General features: G+C 36.0%; 1 protein-coding gene across 1 annotated transcript in view; it reads right to left on the reverse strand.

The window, feature by feature from the left end:
- Positions 1 to 24,584, reverse strand: part of RANBP2 (RAN binding protein 2) — an 82,144-nt gene that overhangs the window by 27,045 nt on the left and 30,515 nt on the right. Inside the window, 15 exon segments of the mRNA XM_042931836.1 lie at positions 224 to 318; positions 3,662 to 3,797; positions 7,852 to 7,935; positions 8,018 to 8,197; positions 9,917 to 10,063; positions 10,143 to 10,280; positions 10,550 to 10,711; positions 11,620 to 11,743; positions 11,938 to 12,113; positions 12,201 to 12,382; positions 13,774 to 13,983; positions 16,325 to 16,412; positions 20,459 to 20,651; positions 22,758 to 22,903; positions 23,246 to 23,476. Of these exon segments, the coding sequence (XP_042787770.1) occupies positions 224 to 318; positions 3,662 to 3,797; positions 7,852 to 7,935; positions 8,018 to 8,197; positions 9,917 to 10,063; positions 10,143 to 10,280; positions 10,550 to 10,711; positions 11,620 to 11,743; positions 11,938 to 12,113; positions 12,201 to 12,382; positions 13,774 to 13,983; positions 16,325 to 16,412; positions 20,459 to 20,651; positions 22,758 to 22,903; positions 23,246 to 23,476 (2,292 nt within the window).

Consider the following 24,584-nt stretch of genomic DNA (forward strand, 5'->3'; position numbering starts at 1 on the left):
CCACCACCCCATTTAGAAAATATTGTAAATGTTCACACTCATTGTAACATAAAAATAAGATGAGTAGGAAGCATAAACTCTGTATCTGGAGAGAAATTTAAAATATCTGTATCTTATGGGACATATAAGTTTTAATGCTGAACTACTTCTTGAATTTCTTTGAAGGAAGCCTGAACAATTAAAAAGGAGATATTTATAAATGTATAAATTATTCCTTTGTTACCTTTGTGGGAGTAACATTAGCTGCTGGTCTGAGAAGATACTGGGAATTATATGCTGGTGACTGACTATAATATACTGAAGGGCCAGTAGTTGCAACTAAAAAAAAAAAAAAAAAAAAAAAGAAAAGAAAAGAAAGAAAACAGTTAAAAAAGTCTATACTATAGTTAAGACTACCTAGGCAAGAACTATAAATTACAAAAGCAATAGAAATCAAAGAAAGATTTAACTATAGATTTTTAAAAATTTCTATACATCAAAATATACCATAAAGAATACCAAATGACAAACTAGGAAAAACCCCTAAATATGACACATGAGGAATAAGAGAGCAGAACCACAGTGGTCAACAAGAACAAGCCCCTCACAACAAGCACCAAAAAAGGAGCCAAGAAGAAACTGTTTGATCCGTTTTCTAAGGAAGATTGGTATGATATGAAAGCACAGTCTACGTTCAACATCAGAAATATTGGGAACACACTAGTCACAGGAAGGATTTAAGGAACTAAAATATACATCTGATGGCCCCAGGGCCACATTTTTAAAGTGAGACTTAAAAATATGCAGAATGACAAGGCTGCATTTTATAAACTGAAGCTGAAAATGTTCCAGTCAAAAATCACCTGATAAATTCATGGAAAGAATCTCATAAGTAACACAAAATGTGTTCCTTTGCTTAAAAAAAAAAAAAAAAAAAAAAAAAAAAAAAGGCACATCATGACTGACACTCATGCTCATGTCCAAACTATTTGCTCCACCTGTTTTGTATGAGTTTCATCAGGAAACCAACACCTAGAAGACATTCGTGTTCATGGCAAAGCCACCACAATCATTTGTTTGATCTGTTTTATGAAAGTTTTATCAGAGAACAAAACCTAAAGACCATTTATGCCTTGACATGGAAGAAATGGAAACCGTGATCCAAGGGGTGCTAAACAACTGATTCTAGAAAGCCCTGAAAAAGACCTGAAAAAGACTAGCCAGTCTATTTATCTTCTCTTTATAGGGATTAGAACAGTAAAAATTGCTAAAGAAGCTCGTTTGAATTTGGAAAACTAATGGACTGCCTGGTAAAGATGGTTATTTTGGAAACACTCTGGGGGAGAAAAAAGAAACAGAACACAGAACAAGTTGATGGATATGACCCAAGAATCATAAAGTCTGAAATTTAACTAGTGACTTTATCAGTAACTAGTGACTCTTAATAGTGAACAAATAATTAAAGTTCTTATAAACCTACTAAAAATAATCTAGTAAAAAAAAAGCACCAAACAAACAGATTAATTCAGGAAATACAAAAGATTATAAAGTGTTGAACATGCCCAGTATTAAAAAAATGAAAACTGATACCATTTTTGTTTTAAAAATTGGTGGTTTTTAGAAACTGGTAATAATTAACACTAAGCAAGAATGCAATGAGGTAGGCACTATCAGATATTGGTGATAACAGTATAAACTGGCATAGCTTTTCCAGAAGGCAATTTCCCAACACAAAAGTATTTTTTAAATACCCTAACAATCCTAAGAATGTGTTCACAGCATTATTTCTAACAGCAAACTGGAAATAATAAAGAAATAAAATTTGTAGTACTTCCACATGATGGGATACCTTGTATTCATTAACAGTATTTTCAAAAAATATTTAAGAAAAATGCTAAGAACTCTAATATTTAAAAAACAGATTACTCATCCACATATAAGACAATAATGATAAAAATATCACTAAAAATTCTTTATGTAAACAAAGAGAAAGAACCAGAAGGAAATGCTCCAAAATGTTAATAGCACTCTTTGTGGTACAGTTAGTTTTTAGTTTATTTACACAGTTCAGTACTTCATTTCCTATAAGCTTATTAATCACTGTTTTTTAATTATCTTATTTAAAAAGACAAGAACTATCTTGGTATATTTTTACTGTTATTAAGAAAAAATCTATAAACACAGGAACGGCAAATGGGGGACTTGAGCTCTCCACCTTGTAGGGCCACAAAACTGCTTTGTGACCTTGTCAATGAGGTGTCTGGGGTCTCCATTTTTCTCAATTGTAAAATGAGGATGTGCTGCTTCTACACATTTCATAGGGTAATTGCAAGAATAAAATGAGACAATGTGAATGTTATGTTTAACAACCAGAAGACCTTTTATGTCTGTACATAGAAGAAATGGAAATTGTGACTCAAAAGCTGCTAAATGATCAATTCCACACAGCACTCAAAAAGCCCTAGAAAAGGCTAGCCAGTTTACTTATCTTCTCTATGCAAGGCTCTATACAGTGCACAAGGTTTTTAAGTGAGCAGTGTTTGAACTCTTGACATCTCATGTATTTACCTATGACTTGTGACATTTAGTAAGTGTGACTTTACAAAGATTTCCTTCCTATTATTTTTCCTGCATTTAGAAGACGCTGTCACACGAGGACAGTGAGGCTGCCTTCAATATGGCCCTATGGACCATCACATAAATGTGCTCATCTAAACTGGAACACACTATTCTAAATCATCCCTGGTTAAAAAACAATGGGGGGGGGGGTACTATTACCATTTCAGAATCTATCTCATTTAAAAAAAAAAAACATTTTTATCATTTCTGGTGGTCTGTGGGCAACATAATCATACTGGCGAGTGGCTTTAAAGTGAGACCACTGAAGTTTAAACTCTGGCTCTACCAATAACTAGCTGTACAATAATGGATAAATTGCCTAACCTTTCTAAACACACTTCCTCAACTATAAAAATAGGATTCATAATGGTAGCTACCATTCTGGTTACTATGATTAAATAAAATTACATGCCCAAAGCACTTTTGCACACAGACAACCCACAGGAACACCCTTGGTTCGTTGTTTACTAAATACTCTAAAGTAAATGCCTAATATCCACACATATACAAATGCTCACATAATCATGTGAGGCAAAGTTTTATCTCCACATTTGAAACACACAAAACGGCTCAAGAGGTCAGTTCTAGAGACCACAACTTCAAATTGCAATATGGTCCAGCTCCACCTCCTTCCTTTGTATAACCAACCACTGTATTTCAAAATAAACAAGATTTCCTATGAATGTCATACATCTAAGTATATCATCAAAGTAATTCCTGAAGAGGTTTCAATTAGCCATCTCTTAATGCACAACAGCATCAGGTAACATTTCCCAATTATAAGAAATTGTTCTATCTCAGTCTCAGCTTCTCTGAGGTATGTATGGAGGGGTTCTTTCAGTCTTTATATACACAGGATCATAGAAAGCTTGTTTTGTTTCTACTTGGAGTTATGAAAAATCTCAGTAATACAATACACAGCTTAAGAAACATATAAGCAGACATATATAAACATGTATATAAACAAATGTATATAGACAAGGTGAGTTCACAAGTTATCTATGTAAAGGAGGGGGAAGTACAGTGATTTTACTAAAAACGAATTATCCAGTTGCCAACTAACCTGTTAGTGGAGCCCCATGAAAAGTCTGTGATCCCTGATATCCATCAGGCACTGAATCTGGTCCATAATTCTCTGTAGGCCAACGATGAGGGGACCCTGAGTTACTGCTATTTAGTTTCAACTCCTGCATTTCTTTCTGTTGGAAGAAAGAAAACAACCGTAAGCAATTTTATCATGCCAGAAACAGTGCTAGAGCAAACACATATTTTAAATGTAAATACTCAATGATGCTTTTTTAGAGTTTTTATATTCCAGTAAGATCTGAGTACCAGGTACTGATTTAAGAAAATGATCCTTAATTTGTTAAAACTTATTTGTTCCCATTCTTTCATTCCTTAGTACCATTACCTAATGCATTCGAGGTTAGAGTTAGCTATCACCTAAACAACTGATAACCTCCTAGATGGCCTCATCTCCATTTCCTTTCCACACTTACCTAAATTAATCTTTCTAAAGTTGAGTTCTAGCCAAGACACTTCCTTGTTCAAAAATACAAGTACCTATAAATTACACTTCTCTGATATTCTTGGTCCTCAGAAGTACTGTCCCAACCATCCTTCCACCGCCTCCTTTCCACAATGCTTTCCTCTCCAGTCCATCTGGGCTACTCAATGTTCCAAATTACCTCCCACCACTAGCTTTCCGCTTACGCACATCTGATGTAACGAAACAATACAACTCCTTCAAGGCTGATGCTCTAATGATCCACTAGGAAAGGGAAAACAACTGATATCTTCTCAGAATATATTATATACATATAATAATATAGACCAGGCACTGTACTTAAGTTCTCAATCCTTATACAAATAAGCAATATTAACTCACTTCTTAAAATGAGGGGGAGAAAAAAGACACAGAAAACAGCAGAATTCAAACCAGATTTTATTCCAAAAATGTTTTCATAATACCACCCTGCTGCCTAGACAAAACACCAGACACACTGCTTTCTAATAATAGCTATATAGCTGGTTATCAAACCGCTGTTTATAGACAACTAAATGACACCCTCCACAACCCCAAGCTACAAAATGTCCCTTTCAAAACAGGTACTTATCAAGAAACTATTTCCTTTTCCAAAGAAACTACAGTGGTATCAGTCAATAGGTCACTTTTTTTTTTTTTTTTTAACGTTTATTTATTTTTGAGTGAGAGAGACCGCACACAAGCCAAGGAGGGGCAGAGAGAGAGGGAGACAAAGAATCCGAAGCAGGCTCCGGGCTCCACACCGTCAACACAGAGCCCGATGCAGGGCTTGAACTCATGAACTATGAGATCATGACCTAAGTCCAAGTTGGACACTCAACTGACTGAGCCACCCAGGCACCCCAACAGACCACTTTTTTAAAAACAGTATCAAATATTTGTATATAGGCCCAGGTATCTGACCAGTTATAAGTGAGGTCACAGATCCAGCATGTCTGCTTTCTTCTTCTAAAAGTGTTTTCCAATAGATATTTCCCAAAGCTATATATACTGAGATCAAAAATATCTCAAACTTTCAAGTTAAATAAAATTTTCCCTATCCAACTATCTACCGTGTTTATTAGCCCAGATGCTGCACATCCAAAAATAAGAAACTGATAGAATTACCTGGAAAAATTTAGTAGTCTCTACTGGTATCTGGACTGTAGTTTTGAACATACAATTATACTATAATCATAATTTTTAAAATTCAAACAACTAGAAAATGTGCTAATAACTGGTTTCAACAATTCTCACTTTACAAATGAGAAGCCAAGCAAACAGAAAAGAACTGCTTGGGTCAAGAGCATTAATTAGTGGCAGAGTTACTACTAGAACCCAGCTTTTCAAAACATAGAGTAATGCTCTCCACTACACTGCCACAGAATACAATGCTGGGTGCCTGAAACCCATTTAAGGTAAGAAAAGACTGTACAGAATATCAAAATAGGCCATGATTATATAAAATTAGCATACAAAATCTTTGTGCAAATTCGAAATTTTGTTCCCTTCCAAACAGTATTTTTGCTAAGTCTCACACAGCACTGTAATAACTGAACACAGCACAGTCTCACATAGCACTGTAATAACTGAACACGTATCAGGATCTCTTTGCTGTAACTTTAAAAGTATGAGCAATTTAATTCTTGCCCAATGAGCATGAAACAACCTACTTATAGTTCCAATTCCAAAGAAGTAAATAAAGCTCCTCTGAGCCTTACAGTTAAGGTTACTCTCATACAGCTAAAATAAAATCATGAATAAATAAGCATTTCCTTACATAATTAAGTCCAATTCATTCGACAGGATTAAAAAGATAGACTTTCTGAAACTTAGACCAATACCTAGCTATAAAATATGACACACACAATCAGTCTGAGAAATGAACTAGACCAAAGTATAATTAGTTTTACTAGTTCAATTCAATCACTTGGGAACCACCTCTACATCAGGAATGCTGCTATGTTTTGGATAAAAGAGTCTTTCCCTTGGAAGAATTCACACCTGGTGAGGAAGCAGAAACAAGTAATTTCAAAAATATGGTTAAGGCCAAAAGACACATGAAAAGATGCTCAACATCAATCATCATCAGGGAAATATAAATCAAAGCCACAACGAGATATCACCCCACCTGTCAGAATGGCTAAAATCAAAAACACAAGAAACAGTTAAGTGTTGGCAAGGATGTGGAGAAAAAGGAACCTTCACACAATGTTGGCAGGAATGCAAATTTGTGCAGTCACTGTGGAAGACAGAATGGAGGTCCCTCAAAAAATTAAAAATACAACTACCATATGTTCCAGTATTCACACTACTGGGTATTTACCAAGAATATAAAGACATGAATTCGAAGGGATATATGCACTCCTATATATACTACAGCATTATTTACAACAGCAAAATTATGGAAGGAACCCAAGTGTCCAATGATAGATCAAAGGATAAAGAAGATGTAGTGTATGTGTATGTATACACACACACATATACACTGCAGAATATTATTCAGCCATAAAAAAGAAGAAAACTCTGCCATTTGCAACAACATGGATGGATCTGGAGAGTATAATGCTAAACAAACTAAGCCAGAAAAGGGCAAACACCAGAGGATTTCACGCATATGTGGAATTTAAGAAACAAAACAAAGAAATGGGAATGCAAGCTGGTGCAGCCACTCTGGAAAACAGTATGGAGGTTCCTCAAAAAACTAAAAATAGAACTACCCTACGACCCAGCAATTGCACTACTAGGCATTTATCCACGGGATACAGGTGTGCTGTTTCTAAGGGACACATGCACTCCCATGTTTATAGCAGCACTATCAACAATAGCCAAAGTATGGAAAGAGCCCAAATGTCCATCGATGGATGAATGGATAAAGAAGAGGTGATATATATATGTATATGTACACACACACACACACACACACACACACACACAATGGAGTATTACTCGGCAGTCAAAAGAATGAAATCTTGCCATTTGCAACTACATGGATGGAACTGGAGGGTATTATGCTAAGTGAAATTAGTCAGAGAAAGACAAAAATCATATGACTTCACTCATTTGAGGACTTTAAGAGACAAAACAGATGAACATAAGGGAAGGGAAACAAAAATAATATAAAAACAGGTAGGGGGACAAAACAGAAGAGACTCATAAATATGGAGAACAAACTGAGGGTTACGGGAGGGGCTGTGGGAGGGGGGGATGGGCTAAATGGGTAAGGGGCACTAAGGAATCTACTCCTGAAATCATTGTTGCACCATGTAAATTTTAAAAAATAAGAAATAAAATTTTAAAAACAAACAAAGAAACAAACCAAAAACACAGACTCAACTATAGAGAACAGATAGTCCGTTACCAGAGGGGAGATGAATGGGGGGGAATGGGTGAAATAGGTAACAGGAATTAAGAATATATTTATCTTAATAAGCACTGAGTAATATATGGAATTACTGAATTACTGTATTATACACCTGAAACTAATATAAATGCTATGTTAACTACACTAGAATTAAAGTTTAAAAAATTAAATTAAAAAATTATAATTAAAAACATAGGAAAAATATGGTTAAGTGTCAAGGTAGACGTATGCAAAACAATATGCATAACTCTATTGTAGCATGGCAAAGGGTCATTTTGAATGGCTTTACAAAGATGTGAGGGAGTGGTGAAGGAAGAAATCTTGGAACAGAAGAGACACAGTTTAGAGATATTAAGTGATCTACCTTAATGGCCTCTACTTGCTGGCAGATCATTTTCAATAAAGAATTTTGATCTTCTGCCCATCGAGGTGGTGTTTTGGGAGAATACTAAAAAAGTAACAAAATAATATTTAAAACATTTAGAATAGAAATATATTCTGCAATGGAGTAATTCATTTTTTGTACTTACCTTGTAACTTTTACTTGGTGATAAAGAATATCTGGTGGGAGATGGTGTAGAATGTTTTACTTCTGAATCTACATTTCGAGAAGAACCATTTTTATAAAGCAGGCCTCCTTCACTATAGTCATCAAGTTCCTGCATGACTGAGTTAAGCATCTCTTTTACAGACTCCAGCGGCACAGGCAACTAAAAACAAAAGGGATGAATCAAGTTTGCAAAAATAAACAACTCTGAAACAAATACAAAGATTTTATCTTACGGATGTGCTTCTATTTTCTCACTCTTGTATAATAACCACTCTACACAGGAACATAGGTGAAACTGCTGTGTAAAGTCTTCTGATTCTAAAGTGTATGATATATCTACCCCTGCTATTAGCCATAATAATGGTAGAGAAATGTTAACTTAGGAAGATTTTCCCACATGAACAAAGTAAGCTACTGATTTTTATTGATTTTGAATGGGGAGAGAGAAACAGGTGCTAGAATGCACCAGACAATATCAATCCTAATTTAAGATCAGCAACATGAATTAATCAACAAAATACTTGGAAAGTTGGGTACAACTAAAGTTAATAACATCATGACAGTCTAAAACTGCTGATAGTTAAAAAAAAAAAAAAAAAGAAAAAAAAGACAGTTCACAGCAAAGGTAAAGAGGAGGAGAAATAATCTGAAAGTGTCAGCAACTATTTCTGATTTCAGTGAAATGTTTAACTGCAAAATTCATTAACAGCAAGGCATTAGGCTGCAATATTTACTTTGAGTACATTGCCAAGGTAACAAAAATAAATGTTCTGCCTTAGAAATCTTTTATTCCCTAACAAGTATTTTTGTTAAGAATAAAAAGTTAGGTTCCCAAGTTTAAAAAACACCACACCTAAGATAGAGCAATGCTAATTGAACATTTACACACACTGTTCTGTGCATTAATAATAGGTATATTACTGAGTATTTCTGAAATTATCAAAATATAAAACCAGGGGTGCCTGGGTGGCTCAGTTGGTTAAGTGGCCATCTTCGGCTCAGGTCATGATCCCGCGGTTCAGGAGTTCAAGCTCCACGTTGGGCTCTGACAGCTCAGAGCCTGGGGCCTGCTTCAGATTCTGTGTCTCCCTCTCTCTCTGCCCCTCCCCCACTCACACTCGGTTGCTGTCTCTCAAAAAATAAATGAACGTTAAAAAAAAAATTAATGGGAATGCAAAATGGTGCAGTCACTCTGGAAAACAGTATGGAGGTCCCTCAAAAAACTAAAAATAGAACTACCCTATGACCCAGCAATTGCACTACCAGGCATTTATCCAAGGGATACAGGTGTGCTGTTTCTAAGGGACACATGCACCCCCATGTTTATAGCAGCAAATAGCCAAAGTATGGAAAGAGCCCAAATGTTCATCAACGGATGAATGGATAAAGACGATGTGGTGTACATATATACAATGGAGTATTACTCGGCAATCAGAAAGAATGAAATCTTGCCATTTGCAACTATATGGATGGAACTGGAAGGTATTATACTAAGTAAAATTAGTCAGAGAAAGACGAATATCATACGACTTCACTAATACAAGGACTTTAAGACACAGAACAGATGAACATAAGTGAAGGGAAACAAAAAGAATATAAAAACAGGGAGGGAGACAAAACAGAAGAGACTCTTAAATGTGGAGAACAAACAGAGGGTTACTGGAGGGGTTGGGGGGGGATGGGCTAAATGGGTAAGAGGCACTAAGGAATCTACTCCTGAAATCATTGTTGCACTATATGCTATTTGGGATGTAAATTTTAAAAAGTAAAAAATAAAACAAGTAAAAAAAATTTTTTTAATATATATATAAAAGCAAAGCATAAAACACTTATTAACCAGTTATCAATAGTAAGAAAGTACAAACAGCCTGAAGCTTACCTTCCTGGTCACTGAAAGATTGGAATCACTGTCATCTAAAATCTTTATTAGGTAGTCCCTGGTCTTTCTCAGATAATTTTTGCATTCTTCTTGTTCTTCAGGAGAAAGGGCATCATTTTCGATGTCTTCTGCTCTTCTGTGAAAAATCTATCCAAAGAATGCTCTTATGAAAAAATTAGGTTTTTAACACAAAACACTGTTAACTCACCTACCACCATCTACTTACCAGTGCAAGATTCCAGTAAGAAACAATGTTTTTTATAGATTCAAAAGCAGTGATAGCATCTTCTATATTTCCATTAACTACATCCAATATAGCAAATGTTATGTTTGCTTCTTCCTCGTATTCACCAACTTCAGATGCCTAAACACATTTAGTAATTTTTAGTCCAACTGCCTCTCTCCAGAATATCAAACCCAAGTGATTCCCCAAAGATTTTACACGATAATTTCTAATGAAATTAACAGCTCAGCCCTCTTTTCTGCCATGTTTTGCAACAGATAGTGGATTTTGAAAACAAGACAAGGATCAAGTAGCCAGGCAATTAATTTAAGCAGTTTATACCTCCATTTCTTTGTTTCTAAACTAGAAATCCACATCTCCAGTTCATTCACAAAGGGATCCTCCATTACCTGAATGTCTGCACTATGAAAATGTCTAAACAAAGGGTCTGTAGGTTCAGGAATACTGCTCTTCTTTTTGATTGTCTTCAACATTGGCAAAACCTTCTTCCAATAATGAACACTTCTGCCTATGTATTCCCGTTGATCATAAAAAGAATTAAGACCACTGCCCTAAAATAGAAAGAAGCACACAACCTAAGGAACACAAATAACAGAATCTAAAAATTCCTTTATAAATGGTCTAAACAAGTGGTTAAAATTTCAAATCAAGGCAAAAAGAATCTCAAAAGTCATATGCCTCACTCTCTAAATGTTGGAATAACCAACCATCTTGATACCAGTGATCATTCTAGACCCAACTTTTAAACACTTTCAGTGATACTACCTAATGAGGCAGCCCAATCTATTCTTTTAAAGTTGCCATTTTAGGGCCATCTGGCTGGCTCAATCAGTTAACCATCCGACTCAGGCTCAGGTCATGATCTCAGGCTCAGGTCATGATCTCATGATGTGGGTTCTACCCAGCATAAGGTTCTGTGCTGGCAGTACAGAGCATGCTTGCAATTCTCTCTTGCACACTCTCTCTGTCCCTCCCCTGCTCATGCACGCTCTCTCTCAAAATAAATAAACTTTAAAAGCTGCCATTTTACATAGCCCAAATCAACCATTCTGTAAGTGTCACAGTGTAGTCACAGAGTTAAACATCTACAACTAACCTTGCCACAAAACAGATTTCAAATATTTACAAAGATCTGTATTGGTCTTAACCTACAAAGCCTTCTGCTACTGGTATGTTAAAAAAAAAATTTCAGGCTGGATAATAATTATCATTAACATAATTATTAACTACTAATAAGAACAGTTAATACTTATGTAACATTTACTGTGCCAGGCACTGTTCCAAATACTTACATGTAAACTGTTAACTATTTCGTGGCAAGATTAAAAAAATACACTTTACCTAGCATAACAGGAACAGGCTGATACTGTTTCTTTGAACTAAAAGACTCAGTGAAAAGTTTATGATTTTTAAACATTACATAATGTTCTTAAAAATGCTTACACTTTAACGAACTCACCGTTTTCTGAAGGCATCTTGCCCAATGTATAAGCAGGGCAGGCTGAAGGCCATGTTTTTCCTGGCCCCTTAGAGTGTTTATGTCATGCTGAACAACAAGTCGCAATTTTGCTGAGGTTCCAGGTCTAAAAAAGTTTTATTTAATAAAACTGATTTACAAATGTGCATTTCAAAACTTACATGTATGTTAATCATCACATGAGAATTAAACTCAATCTTCACATGAGAGTTAGATACCTAGGCAGTAAGTTTTTAAATAGGTTTTTAAGTTAAAAACTTAGGCAGTCAGTTAAAGGAATATTTTTATTTTACTACTTACATTGCTTTTCTGTGAATTAGATTACAGACTGCATCCCACCAACATTTTTGTCTTTCTGTACAAAGCTGCTTACACACAGGAAGTGGCAAGCATAGAGGCTGATAGAAGCTATGGTGAGAATTATACTTCTCCTTTATTTGTAAGTGGCTGGTATATATCACCCCAAGTAGAAATACCTGGTTTATTCAAAGAAAAATCAATTTAAATTAGGCAAAAAATTAAACAAAACACAAAATATTTAATTTGTTAAAATCTTTGCTTACTTCAAGATCTAAAACACATATTGATTCGGGTGCATTTGTTTCAAGCCTTGAAGTTTCCTGGGGCAAATGATGAAACAGCTGCTTTAGCCATTTTCGAATTGCAGGTAAGGTGGGCAGTGAATTCCACTGTAAGCCAAGCCAGGTAAGGTGCTGAAGACTACCATTATGTGCTCTAATGGCACCTGAAATAGAAAAAAACTGGACTGAGGTTTTGGAAATTTTGCTTGTGCCATCAGTTTCGCCAATTACTTGTAACAAATGTATCTTAATTTTAGAAATGTTCTTCTACGTGAACAGGGGCAAATTCTATGATAAGCAGAGTCTCATTTTCTTACTAAGGATATTCACACTTTTTGTCTAGGAATTTTAATAACAATAGTTATGAAGAAAGCTCTTTTCAATTCCATCTAAGGGAAAAAAGGTACTCACCAGAACTCAATGAAACACTGTAGTGACAAAAGCCACCCAGTAAAAAATCCTGAAACAATGGATTTTCCTTTCAGTAAAGAGTCATTAAAACAATGGGATACCACTACATTAATCCCTTGGAATAGTAAAGAGATCTTTTCTTCTACAAGAAATTAAAAAAAAAAATTGTTTCATGTTTATTCATTTTTGAGAGACAGAGAGAGAGCGCAAGCGAGGGAGGGGCTGAGAGAGAGGGAGACACAGAATCCAAAGCAGGTTCCAGGCTGTGAGCTGTCAGCACACAGTCTGACATGGGGCTTGAACCCACAAACTGTGAGATCATGACCTGAGCTGAAGTTGGACCCTTAACTGACTGAGACAGCCAGGCACCCCTCTTCTACAAGAAATTTAATACTGAAAAAGTTATGAGCTTTTGGAAGCATAAAGAGGTACAACTCTTCTGTCAATACGGCAATTTGCAAGAGATTTAAAATTCATCAACTTTACCCCCGTGATTCTGTCTTTAGGCAACTCTATGGGAAAATGTGAAATGGAGATATATTAACAGTGAACAAACTGAAAACATCCTAGATACTGAACAACAAAAAACTGGCCTGAAAATTATGGCTAATTCATACAACAGATTGTACTGGCATTAAAAGTGGCATTTACCAAAACAGATAAACAGGGAGGGAATTCATGAGTGAAAATAATCATATGTACAGTATAAACAACTATTTAGAGGAAAAACATGGGGCACCTGGCTTAGTCGGTTAAGCGTCCAACTTCAGCTCAGGTCATGGTCTCATGCCTTGTGAGCTCGAGCTTCACATCGGGCTCTGTGGTGACAGCTCAGAGCCTGGAGCCTGCTTCGAATTCTGTGTCGCCCTCTCTCTCTGCCCCTCCCTGGCTCCTGCTCTGTCTCTCTCTCTCAAAAATGAATAAACATTTAAAAAAATTTTTTAAAGTATAGAAGAAAAACATGCCACCATTACCAACCCCTCATACCTGCCTATACCACCAAAAACCTCAAAGGAATACAGGAAAATATTAAGTCATTATTTTGAGTAATGAGATTATGAGCAATTTATTTCTTTCTGCTTTTATTCTTCTAAAATAAAAGGATTAAAATACAAAATGTTTACTTTAAAAGATAACAACTTACCAACATCATATCTAGCCAAATCATCAGGCTCTGGTGCTTGCACAGCAATGTTTCCAATATCATCTTTACCAAGGAAAGATCTATCCTTAGGTGACTGATTACAAAACAGAGCATCATACAAAGCAGACTGCCCACTTTTATTGGCAAAGGATTCTACAACCTCTTTTAAAAAATCTTGCTTGTCACGACTTAAGTTTAGCAGCATGTGTCCTGAAAAACAAATTATTACCATCAATTAAAAAAGACTGTTCTTATTTGTATCTCTCAATAGTTTCATGCATATACCCTAAGGAGAAAAAAACATGACTACCTCAGAGCTAACCCTCCAACCCAGCAACCACAACGGAACAAAAAGGGTTCTTAAGCAAAAAATGGACACAGATTACAAATTTAACAGTTAACTATATCTACATGCCAGAGTGAAAGGAAAGAGGAGAGTATGTGAAAAACGCCAAAAGTATTTAAAGTATTTACGTTTTAGATGGAAAGTGTGTCATTTAAGTGGCCAAAGGAGAACAGAGCCAAGCTCAAATTCTCTGATCTGATACACCAATTTCTAAGCCTAGCTGGTAAGACTCATCCTTGAAAAAGCTTTTAAAAAACAATTATTTCCAGGGGCGCATGGGTGGCTCAGTGAGTTAAGCGTCTGACTTTGGCTCAGGTCATGATCTCACAGTTTGTGAGTTTGAGCCCTTAATGGGGCTCTGTGCTGACAGCTCAGAGCCTGGAGCCTGCTTCAGATTCTGTGCCTCATCTCTCTCTGCTCCTCCCCCACTCATGCTCTGTCTCTCAATCCTTCAAAAATAAACATAAAAATAAATAAATAAACATATATATACATACATATATACATATATATATATATATACATATATATATATATATATATATATATATGAACAAAAACAAAAACAAAAAATAATTATTTCCAGGCCACACTCCCAGAGACTCTGATTCCACAGGTTTGGGGTAAGGAATCTATTTTTAAAACACTCCTTAGATAAAGTTCTCGTACCTGCTGTAACATGGATGCACCTTGAAAACACTATGGTAAGTGGAAGAAGCGTCAGTCACAAAAGACCACACAGTGTACAGTTCAATTTATATAAAAATGCCCAGAATAAGGAAATCTAAAGAGATAGAATATGAGTGGGTGTCCAGGACTAGAGGGTTTGGGGGAAAATGGGAAGTGACTACTAATGGGTATGATGTTTCTTTGCAAGGTGATGAAGATGTTCTAAAATTGTGGTGATGGGTGCACAATTCTGTGAACATACTAAAAACCACTGAGTCGTACATTTATATAAATTATATAGTATGTGAATTTACTCTCAATTAAGCTGTTTAAAAAAAAAAACAAAAAACAAACCACTCCGTGAAATAATTCTGCTAGTCAGTCAGGTTTGGTTACCACCAGACTTATCTCTCCAAAAATTTGCAGCGACAGATTCAGGAATGCCCAGATCAAAGACATTAAAATACAGTTCATTTTACTAACTGTAACCCTGCAAAAGCATCTATGACAGCCTTGCAAGGCAGACAGGAGACATAAGAAGAAAATACAAAGTTACTTCTTTAAGGACTGAAAGTCCACCTCTCACAAAAAAGCAAGCTGTGGGATAGAGGAGCAATATAAGCTTTGACCAACAGTCTAACTACAGACAAAACTTATAGTAACTTTAATTTAATACTACTACTTGCTCTTTACAAAGTTCATTCAATTTTATATCAAAATTGCTTCTTATATAAAGCATTATGCTTCTTCAGCTCATTGCTTGATTCACTGGCCATATGAACATCTTGAAGTTTCTGCCTCAGCAAAACCAGATAATATGTAATAGACCTTTAAGATCCATCCCAAATAGTCAAAAGTGGAAATAAATTTACAAATTCTAAAAGCCTAACAGTATGTTAAGTATATATCTTTTATTTTCTTTACTGTGTGGTCAGTTCCTTAAGAGATCCATTACTTCACCTTTATATCCTCCACAGCAGTTATCTTAGAAACTACTGATGTTAAATGGCTGGCAGATCAGTAATTATTCTTAGTTCAAGAAGCTCATTAAAATATCAAATGGAGGCTCTAGCAACTAGATAAAGGAGGGATTAAAGAGTTTCTCCAGGGGCACCTGGGTGGCTCAGTCGGTTAAGTGTCAGACTTCGGCTCGGTCATGATCTCACGGTCTGTGAGTTCGAGCCCCGCGTCGGGCTCTGTGCTGACAGCTCAGAGCCTGGAGCCTGTTTCAGATTCTGTGTCTCCCTCTCTCTCTGACCCTCCCCTGTTCATGCTCTGTCTCTGTCTTAAAAATAAGTAAACGTTAAAAAAAAAAAATTAAAAAAAAAAAGTTTCTCCATCCAGAAGCAAACAATATCAAACATTTGTTACCTTCTGAAGGAGACACTTCTAGTTCTCTCTCGCCCTCATCCAAGATGGCAAAGAGAAATGATTATGCAAAGTATCTCCTAAACAGACAGGATTATCATAAGGTGTACTCTAACAGAGAAATTTCTTTTTCTTTTTAAAATAAAACTAATTAAACGTTACCATTACCTGATTGGCTCAGACGATCATAGGCCATCATTTCCAGTAGATTTTGTCCAACTTCTCCTTTTATTAATTTAATCTTTGGTCTTGGAACCTGATAATTTTAAAATCAAGTCTTAATTTAGTGATACCCATATTTCTAACAGTAATATGTTCCTTTCTGTTACAATGCGCTTTTTTGATGATGAACAATTAACCAATGGTTAAACTGAGTAGGAGTTGCAGTTTTTCAACTGAATAAACTGGGAAATCAAGGATTTAGTTAATATATAAAAGCTGTCTACAAAGATTAACATCCAAGAAATGACTTTCTACTATAAAAGCGCCTTCAAATGCCACACTACAGACAGTACGCTTTTAAAGAGCATGGATAATATGGGACACCACTGGGATAAAGTGGTACAGCCAAGAGAGGAAAAGGGACTCCAAGCTGTGTCCTATGAAGAGCTGAAAAAATGATGAAGAAAATACAATAGTTCCCTTCAGATATTAAGAAAATCATTCACAAATGAGTTCAGTGTTTTTAAATAGTACCAAAAGAAAAACACCAATGGGTAGCAGGCTGAAAAATATTTTTGCTACACATAAGGAAGCACTAAGACCCAAACTATCAAAAATGCAATGGGCTATCTTGAAAAGTAGTGAATGTTCAATCACTGAAAATATTCAGTCACAGACAACAGGCACTTACTAGAGATAGCCCTTTAAAAGCAATACATGAGTGGTTAGAGTAACTGCTTTTAAATTTCAATGACTTTCTTAATTGTAGTGGTCTGGTGCAACTTCTGTGAAGTTGGAAATTTGACAAAAGCCCTACAAATTATAAATGCATAAATACACTTTGATTCTTCTTTCAAGAATTTATTTTACCCATAAATTTTCACATGTGAAATACCACAAGTTATTCATTAAAGAATTATTTGAAATAGCATAGCAAGAAAGTAAAAGTAACCTAATGACTTGGTTTTAGGGAACTGTTTAAAAAAAAAAAAAACCCAAAATTACAGTACCTTCATAGAATGGAATGATATGCAACCATTATCAAAACAAATGAGGATGCAATACTCATGCTATGTTTTCTATACCAACATGGAAATACCACCAACACATATTTCATTAAAATAAGCAAAGGAGGGGCACCTGGGTGGCTCAGTCGGTTGAGTGTCTGACTTCAGCTCAGGTCATGATCTCACAGTTTGTGAGTTTGAGCCCCGCGTCAGGCTCTGTGCTGACAGCTTGGAGCCTGGAGCCTACTTCCGATTCTGTGTCTACCTCTCTCTGCCCCTCCCCCCCTCTCAAAAATAAACATTAAAAAATGTTTTAAAAAGTAAAAAGCAAAGGAAATAAAAATGTACAGAATGTATCTATCTGTAACTTTTTAAGGGAAGTAGGAGTGGGGCAGTGTCTATTTGCTTATATATGCACAAAACATTTCTTGAAGAACTCACAAGAAATGAGTATTATTAGTTCCCCCAGGGAAGAGAAAAAATGACTGAAAGAACAGAAGTAGAAAGGAATTCTCACGGTATACTCTTATACACCACTAGAGTTTTAAACCGTATGAATACAATCACTTTTCCAAAGACACTAATTTTTCAAAATATATTCCTTGAATCTAAAATCTTCTTATTTTGAATTTTAGAAACATTAGTTAGACTTATGCTTTTATCCGTAAGTTTTCTAAACATGATGGCAAACTGTTTCTGAAGATGTTGAAGAGCACACAAAATGAAAAACAAAATGTGATATAATTCATTTTGCTTTCAAACTGACCTCAATTCATAAAACTGGCCCCTTTTACAGTTATCATTTGTGACTAATTAGTTATCAATCCACTCAGTCACGTCATCCCAAGCCAACATATCCTCATCTGAAATTAAACAGTTTCAAGAAAGACTTTGTGTAATGCCTACCTGAAACGCAGATACACTTACTAAAACCACAACATTCCCTTGATCAAGAGTCTGAAAATCCTACCATTAAAAATGCTAGCCTGACAGGATTCCTTAAGCACTTCTATGCCAGTCTACACTTCCTCTCTATGCTTATAATCATTTGATAATTAAGCTTTACAACACATGGTAATATAAAATTCAAGCATCTAAGAGGTTTCCATTATTTATCCATTCAATGGAAATGTGTAGTAGGTAAAAGAGAAGTACTGAAGTGGACGTCTATATGCTGAAATGAGACAATGGAAAAACAGTGAAAAAAGCAAAATGTTAGACAGTAGATAAAGCACACCTTCACTGAGGCAAAACAGTTTTAAAAGTAAAGAAAGGAGGGGTGCCTGGATAGCTCAGTCAGTTAAGCACCTGACTTCGACTCAGGTCATGATCTGTGGTTCATGGGTTCGAGCCCCACGTAGGGATCTTGTGCTGACAACTCAAAGCCTGGAGCCTGCTTCGGATTCTGTGTCTCCCTCTCTCTGCGCCTCCCTTCCTCATGCTCTCTTTCTCAAAAAATAAACATTAAAAGAAAAAAAAAAGTAAAGGGTGTGTTTTATGCTTACATATGCAGAAAAACTTCTAAATATTCAAGATACTGATAATAGTCTTTGTCTTGTAGGAAAGATTTGAGTGAATGGTTTAAGAAGGAAATTGAGGGGCACCCAGGTGGCTCAGTCAGTTAAGCATCTGACTCTTGATTTCAGCTCAGGTCGTGATCTCATGGTTTGCAAGTTCGTGCCTGGCACTGGGCTCTGCACTGACAGCGTGAAGCCTGGTTGGGATTCTCTCTCTCTGCCCCTCCCTGCCTCTCTCTCCCTCTCAAAATAAACTTTAAAAAAAATAATAAAAAAAGAAGGAAATTTAGTTTTTACCACTAAAAAGGGTCAAAGTTTAAAACAGTTGACTGCATTAACTTAAAAATATATATTTAAAAAATTAAGAGTCCAGTTTCCATTAAAAATAACTCACTTCTTTGAAGATTCTTTAATAATATTAATCGTAAGAACCTTTTAGTGCCTACATAAATTAGCAACTTCATTAGCTTCACTCTATTTTCACTAATACATATATTCTTGATGAACCCAAATGCTTCTGCTGAGCAAACAGGAGCACTTAACATCGTGGGATGAGTATCAACAGTGTTTAAAAAAAGATCTATATAATATGAACTAGAAGGAGGAAGCTTCCCTAAAAGTACAGTGAATCCTTTTTTCTTTCCCTCAAGCAAAAGACAGTTCACCAAAACTAACAATTATTCTTATAAGCCAGGCCCTTTGCATTTTGGAGCAGACTGCTTATCTCTTTTCATTTCAGAATATTAGCTAACTAAAGAAAACATTAAAACTACAAAAATGGATTGGGGAAGGGTTAATGGCCAGCATCTCATCATCATAATGGTTCACATTTTGGCATCTTTCCTTCATGTCATATTCTTTAAAAAAATTTTTTTTTAATTTTTATTTATTTTTGAGAGAGACGGAGAGAAGGCTTGAGTGGGGGAGGGGCAGAGAGAGAGGGAGACACAGAATCCGAAGCATGCTCCAGGCTCCAAGCTGTCGGCCCAGAGCCCAATGCAGGGCTCAAACCCACGGACGGTGAGATCATGACCTGAGCCAAAGTCGGATGCCCAACTGACTGAGCCACCCAGGCACCCCGTTCATGTCATGTTCTATGTATAAAGAAAGGAATTACATTTCCAAAGATGAAGAGATACTGTTATATACTATAGATAATATCACCAATGTTATATACATATTACATACATTATGTGTTTCAATTAACATGTTAAACACATTCTTCTATCACAGCTTATGTAACCATCCCCAAAACTTACTTAAGTTTCTGTCCAAGTTATGCGTGCACATCTTTTTGAATCAAATTTTATCCATATTTGAGATTATTTCCTTATTACAGGTTCCCAGAAATGGCAGAGTAAAAAGATCAAACTCTTCAAAGTGGTCTTCCAGTAAGTCAAGCAATACAGACTGCCACCAGCAATGCATCAACATACCTGTTTCACCTCACCAATACTGTAGAAATATTCTTATTTTTCACCTTTCAAATAAACTATTTCGACTTCAATTCTACAGATTTATTTGTATTTTCAATATATACCAGGACACATCTCCATGTAAAATACAACAGAGTCTCAGTGAAATGTCAACTACACCCAAAACCAGGAAAAGCTTACCTGAAACGCTATAAGATAGCACAATGCAGCCAGTTCAGAGAGAGCTCGCCATTGCAGATCACTATGCTGACCCATCTTCAAAAGCAGAGAACCAGCATGCATGTAGAAATGCCCTTTTACTTCTAAGAAAGTAGTTGAGAGTTCATCATTTCCACCCACACAAGATTTCACAGACTGAAGAGCACTATCAAAACTGTAATATTAAATTATTAAACAGGTATTAAACCTATTGCATTGTGAATAATCGCGGTTTCATGACTTAAAAATTAACAAAGGAATTTATTTCAAGCTTCATCTTTCACATTCAAACTAATAATCCTTTCTCTATTTTATAAATCATGAATCATCTAGTGTTTGTTTTTATTCAACATACTTTCTATACTTCAAGCTTAGCCTCGACAATATCTTATTCCAAACAGTTATTTCCAGCCCTCCAATCACAGAAAAGCTACAAACCAGAAGGTAAGATTACTAGGGCACCTGGGTGGCTCAGCTGGTTAAGCATTTGACTCTTGGTTTCAGCTCAGGTCATGATCTCACAGTTTCATAGGTTCAAACCCCACACCAGATTCCATGCTGACAGTGCAGAGCCTGCTTGGGATTCTCCCCCTCTCTCTGCCCTTCCCCCACTTGTGCTGTCTTTGCCTCTCTCAAAACGAATAAATAAACTTAAAAAAAAAAAAAAAAAAAGATAAGATTACTGTCCATGGTGTATGTTCCATAACTGACCAGCACAAAACTGGAAAACTAAAATATTTTCCAGTTTCTCCTAGATCATACGGTTTCGCTATTTAATTCAAAGGTGGAATTTCTCAAATTAGACATGCCATTTTCAAATTATAAGTAAATAACTGATAAGATATTTGGGATAACTACAGGCTTAAATTGAATTTCTATTATTTGTAAATGTACTAATTAGTGCTTCTAAATTCAAATGGCCCTCAGCATCCTCACTTTGTAAGAAAAGCAACACTTGATAGAAATGTGAAGCATGATTTCTAAATAGGTTATAACAAGTAAGTTCCAGGAACCCCCTGGTTTCTCAAGACCCTTTCAGGGTATCCATGAAGTTCAAATTATTTTTTTAAGTTTTATTTATTTTGGGGGGTTAAGGGGCAGAGGGAGAGAGAGAATCCCAAGTAGGTTCTGCACTGTCAGTGTGAAGCCCAATGTGAGGCTCGACCCATGAATCCTGAGATCATGACCAGAGCCAAAACCAAGAGCCAGATGCTTAACTGACTGAGCCACCCAAGTGCCCCAAATTTAAATTATTTATAGTACTACTAAGAAACTGTCTTTTTCCACCCTCATTTTCTAAGGTGATCAAAAATGTTTGAGTATATAACCCATATAAAAGAAAACATCCTAAATATTTTCTAAAATAATCTGAAAGTTGAAGTGTTTTGGATACCACCCTTACTCGCCACTTAGAACACTAAGAAATTCTTCAAGAAATTACTGTATCCCCTAACTCCCTGAACATCAGATGGGGAACAAAAATTACTTTTCAAGCAAATGCACAATCTATACCAGAGACTGACAAACTACTTCTATAAAGGGCCACATACTAATATGGCTGTGCAGGCATATAATCTCTGTCACAGCTGCTCAACTCCAACACTGTCATATGTAGGCAGCCACAGATAATACATAACAAGAGGCACAGCTGTGTTCCAATAAAAGCATATTTACAAAAGCAGGCAGTGAGCCATATCTGGCTTAGAAGCTCTGGTCAACCCCTGCTCTCAACTAACATTCTCATACAAATCCAAGTGATGTTTTTGTTCAATGAAATTTATTTTAATAAATGGAGATATGATCCTGGGAATCAAAATTTAGGAAAACAGAAAAATCATACATTATATTTTAGTTATCTTGTTTCTAAGCAAAAACATTAAAAGTTTTCTGAAATGTTGGGGATACTAAATGCTTCTACTAAAACATCTGACAGATGGAAGTCTATTTTGATTTTCACTCAAGATTATATATCATTTTTGAAATAAAATATGAAATAGCAGAACATTCATTTGCAGGACTACTAAGCATGCCAAAATTGGATACATAACTATAACAATGTAATCAAGTCTGTACAGTAACACAGTTCTCTAAAAAATCAAAGTCATACAAAACCAATTATAATATCCCCAAAAAAGACATAAGAGAGTTATGGTATTAACTATCACCCCTGGGTATTTTATAGAAATAGTGACTCAGTAAAGATGGTTAGACCAGTGTACTGAATCACTACAAAAAGAAAATCTAAAATTGACACCAAAGTACTTTCCTTAAGTCGACATACCTTTCCAATAATTCTCTACTTTCTTGCACATCTCTGGTAGAGAGCGTAAGAAGCATAAGGTTAGCATAGGCCAGAAGTAGATCTTTATTGGCAGTTTGCCAGCTACTTTTATCAGACTCCAAACACTGTGAAGATTCCATATATTCCTGTTTTGTAGAAAAAACAGTGAATTACAAAGCTTTACCAAGCATTGTAAAATTAGTTTTATGTCTAGTTTTAGGTCTATCAACGCTTTTGCCCATCCTTATACTCATTAAACCACTGATTTTTACATCAACCTATGAAAACACCAAAAGCATATATATTTATTGCATTTATCTCTCCAATCTACCCATTATAAAACTGAAATCATCCTAGTAAAAATTTCATTTCAGAGTTGCTATACATAAATGGAAGAAATTTAAGTCTCAGAGAGCACCGCTAAAATACAAAAGAATGTATAGTAATTATCTACATAGAAGCATAGAGACCCAAGAGTTTTTACCTACCTTAAGGGTCTGTACAACACATGAATTCCATTGTAAACTTGAACGCAAAGTTATGTTTTTCTCTGCCTCATGGCAGTGGGCCACAGCATCCTTCAATCTTTTATTTGAGCGATATAGCTCTACTAGTCGGATGTTTACATAGACATCATCAGGTCTTGCATAAAGTTCTGACTGAATCAAATCAAAAAGTTTATTCCATCCATCTTCACCTTTGCAATCTAAAAGCTGTTCCTATTAAAAAAAAAAAATCAATGATTTAGAGAAATGCCTGTGCACGTTTAAGCACATCATGGTTCCTATGAACACCATTCCACTGTGTACGGCTTTAGTAAATTATCACAACTAGTACCATCCTATATATCCCAACTCTCATGGAAGAAAGCTGCTCCCAGCCAGAAGCTAAACCTCAAGAAACTTAGGTGGAGAGAAACATCTGGGATTACATAATAGCAATGGTTGCCCACATAAACCTCACAGATGGCCAGGACTATTGCCCCACATCTCTGTACACCCCAGTCACCACCAGAAGCCTAGCTTTCCTGTCAATCCTCATACCAAGGTCCTTATCCCCTAACTGTTCTGCACCTCCATAATCTGACTCAATCCCCTATCCACTCTGCTCACACTTTAAAGCTTCTAATGTTCTGCTATCTTCTCAGAGTCCTCACCATCTAGCCTTAACTAAATGGAGTTATTACCTTGAGATAACCCCCATTACTTCTCTGCCATGGTAGCCTTTTCTCTGTTAGCCTATATACAAGTAGAGAAGGTACAGTTAGTGACCTACTCACCTCCAAATCATATATCCCCCCCCACACGTTTATAATCCTGTTTTCCAAAGGACATGCTATCTAATTCTTCCACTCATTCCTCATGAGCAGCTGGAATACAACACTCTTCCTCCATTGCTAATAGCCAACTAGTATCAGCAATTGAAAGATGTGCAAAGATATACAATAGCCTGGCTACTCGGTTCTTTAATTACCTCATCTCCATGGCTTTGCTCTACACTCCAGCCTCAGCCATCCATTGAGCACTGACTTGGGTCTTCAAAGTCTGTATTTTGGTCACACTGGTTAGATCACTATACCCCTCTTATTCTTTCACCTCACTGTGGGCACACATACCCTCACTGCCACATATATTTGTCTCTACCACATGGAAAGAAAGCTGTCTTCAATACACTGATATCACCAAGTTTTAATTTTCTACAAAACACATATTTTCCTTCTCTGTCAAACTAAAATGCCATAATCCCGAATATTCATAATTACTGCTTGCTCACAGATGCCCTCAATTAATTCCCTCTACCTTTCCTTAGAAGAACCCTATCATCTGC

The sequence above is a fragment of the Panthera leo genome, chromosome A3, assembly GCF_018350215.1.
Source record: "Panthera leo isolate Ple1 chromosome A3, P.leo_Ple1_pat1.1, whole genome shotgun sequence".
In the NCBI taxonomy this organism is placed as follows: Eukaryota; Metazoa; Chordata; class Mammalia; order Carnivora; family Felidae; genus Panthera; species Panthera leo.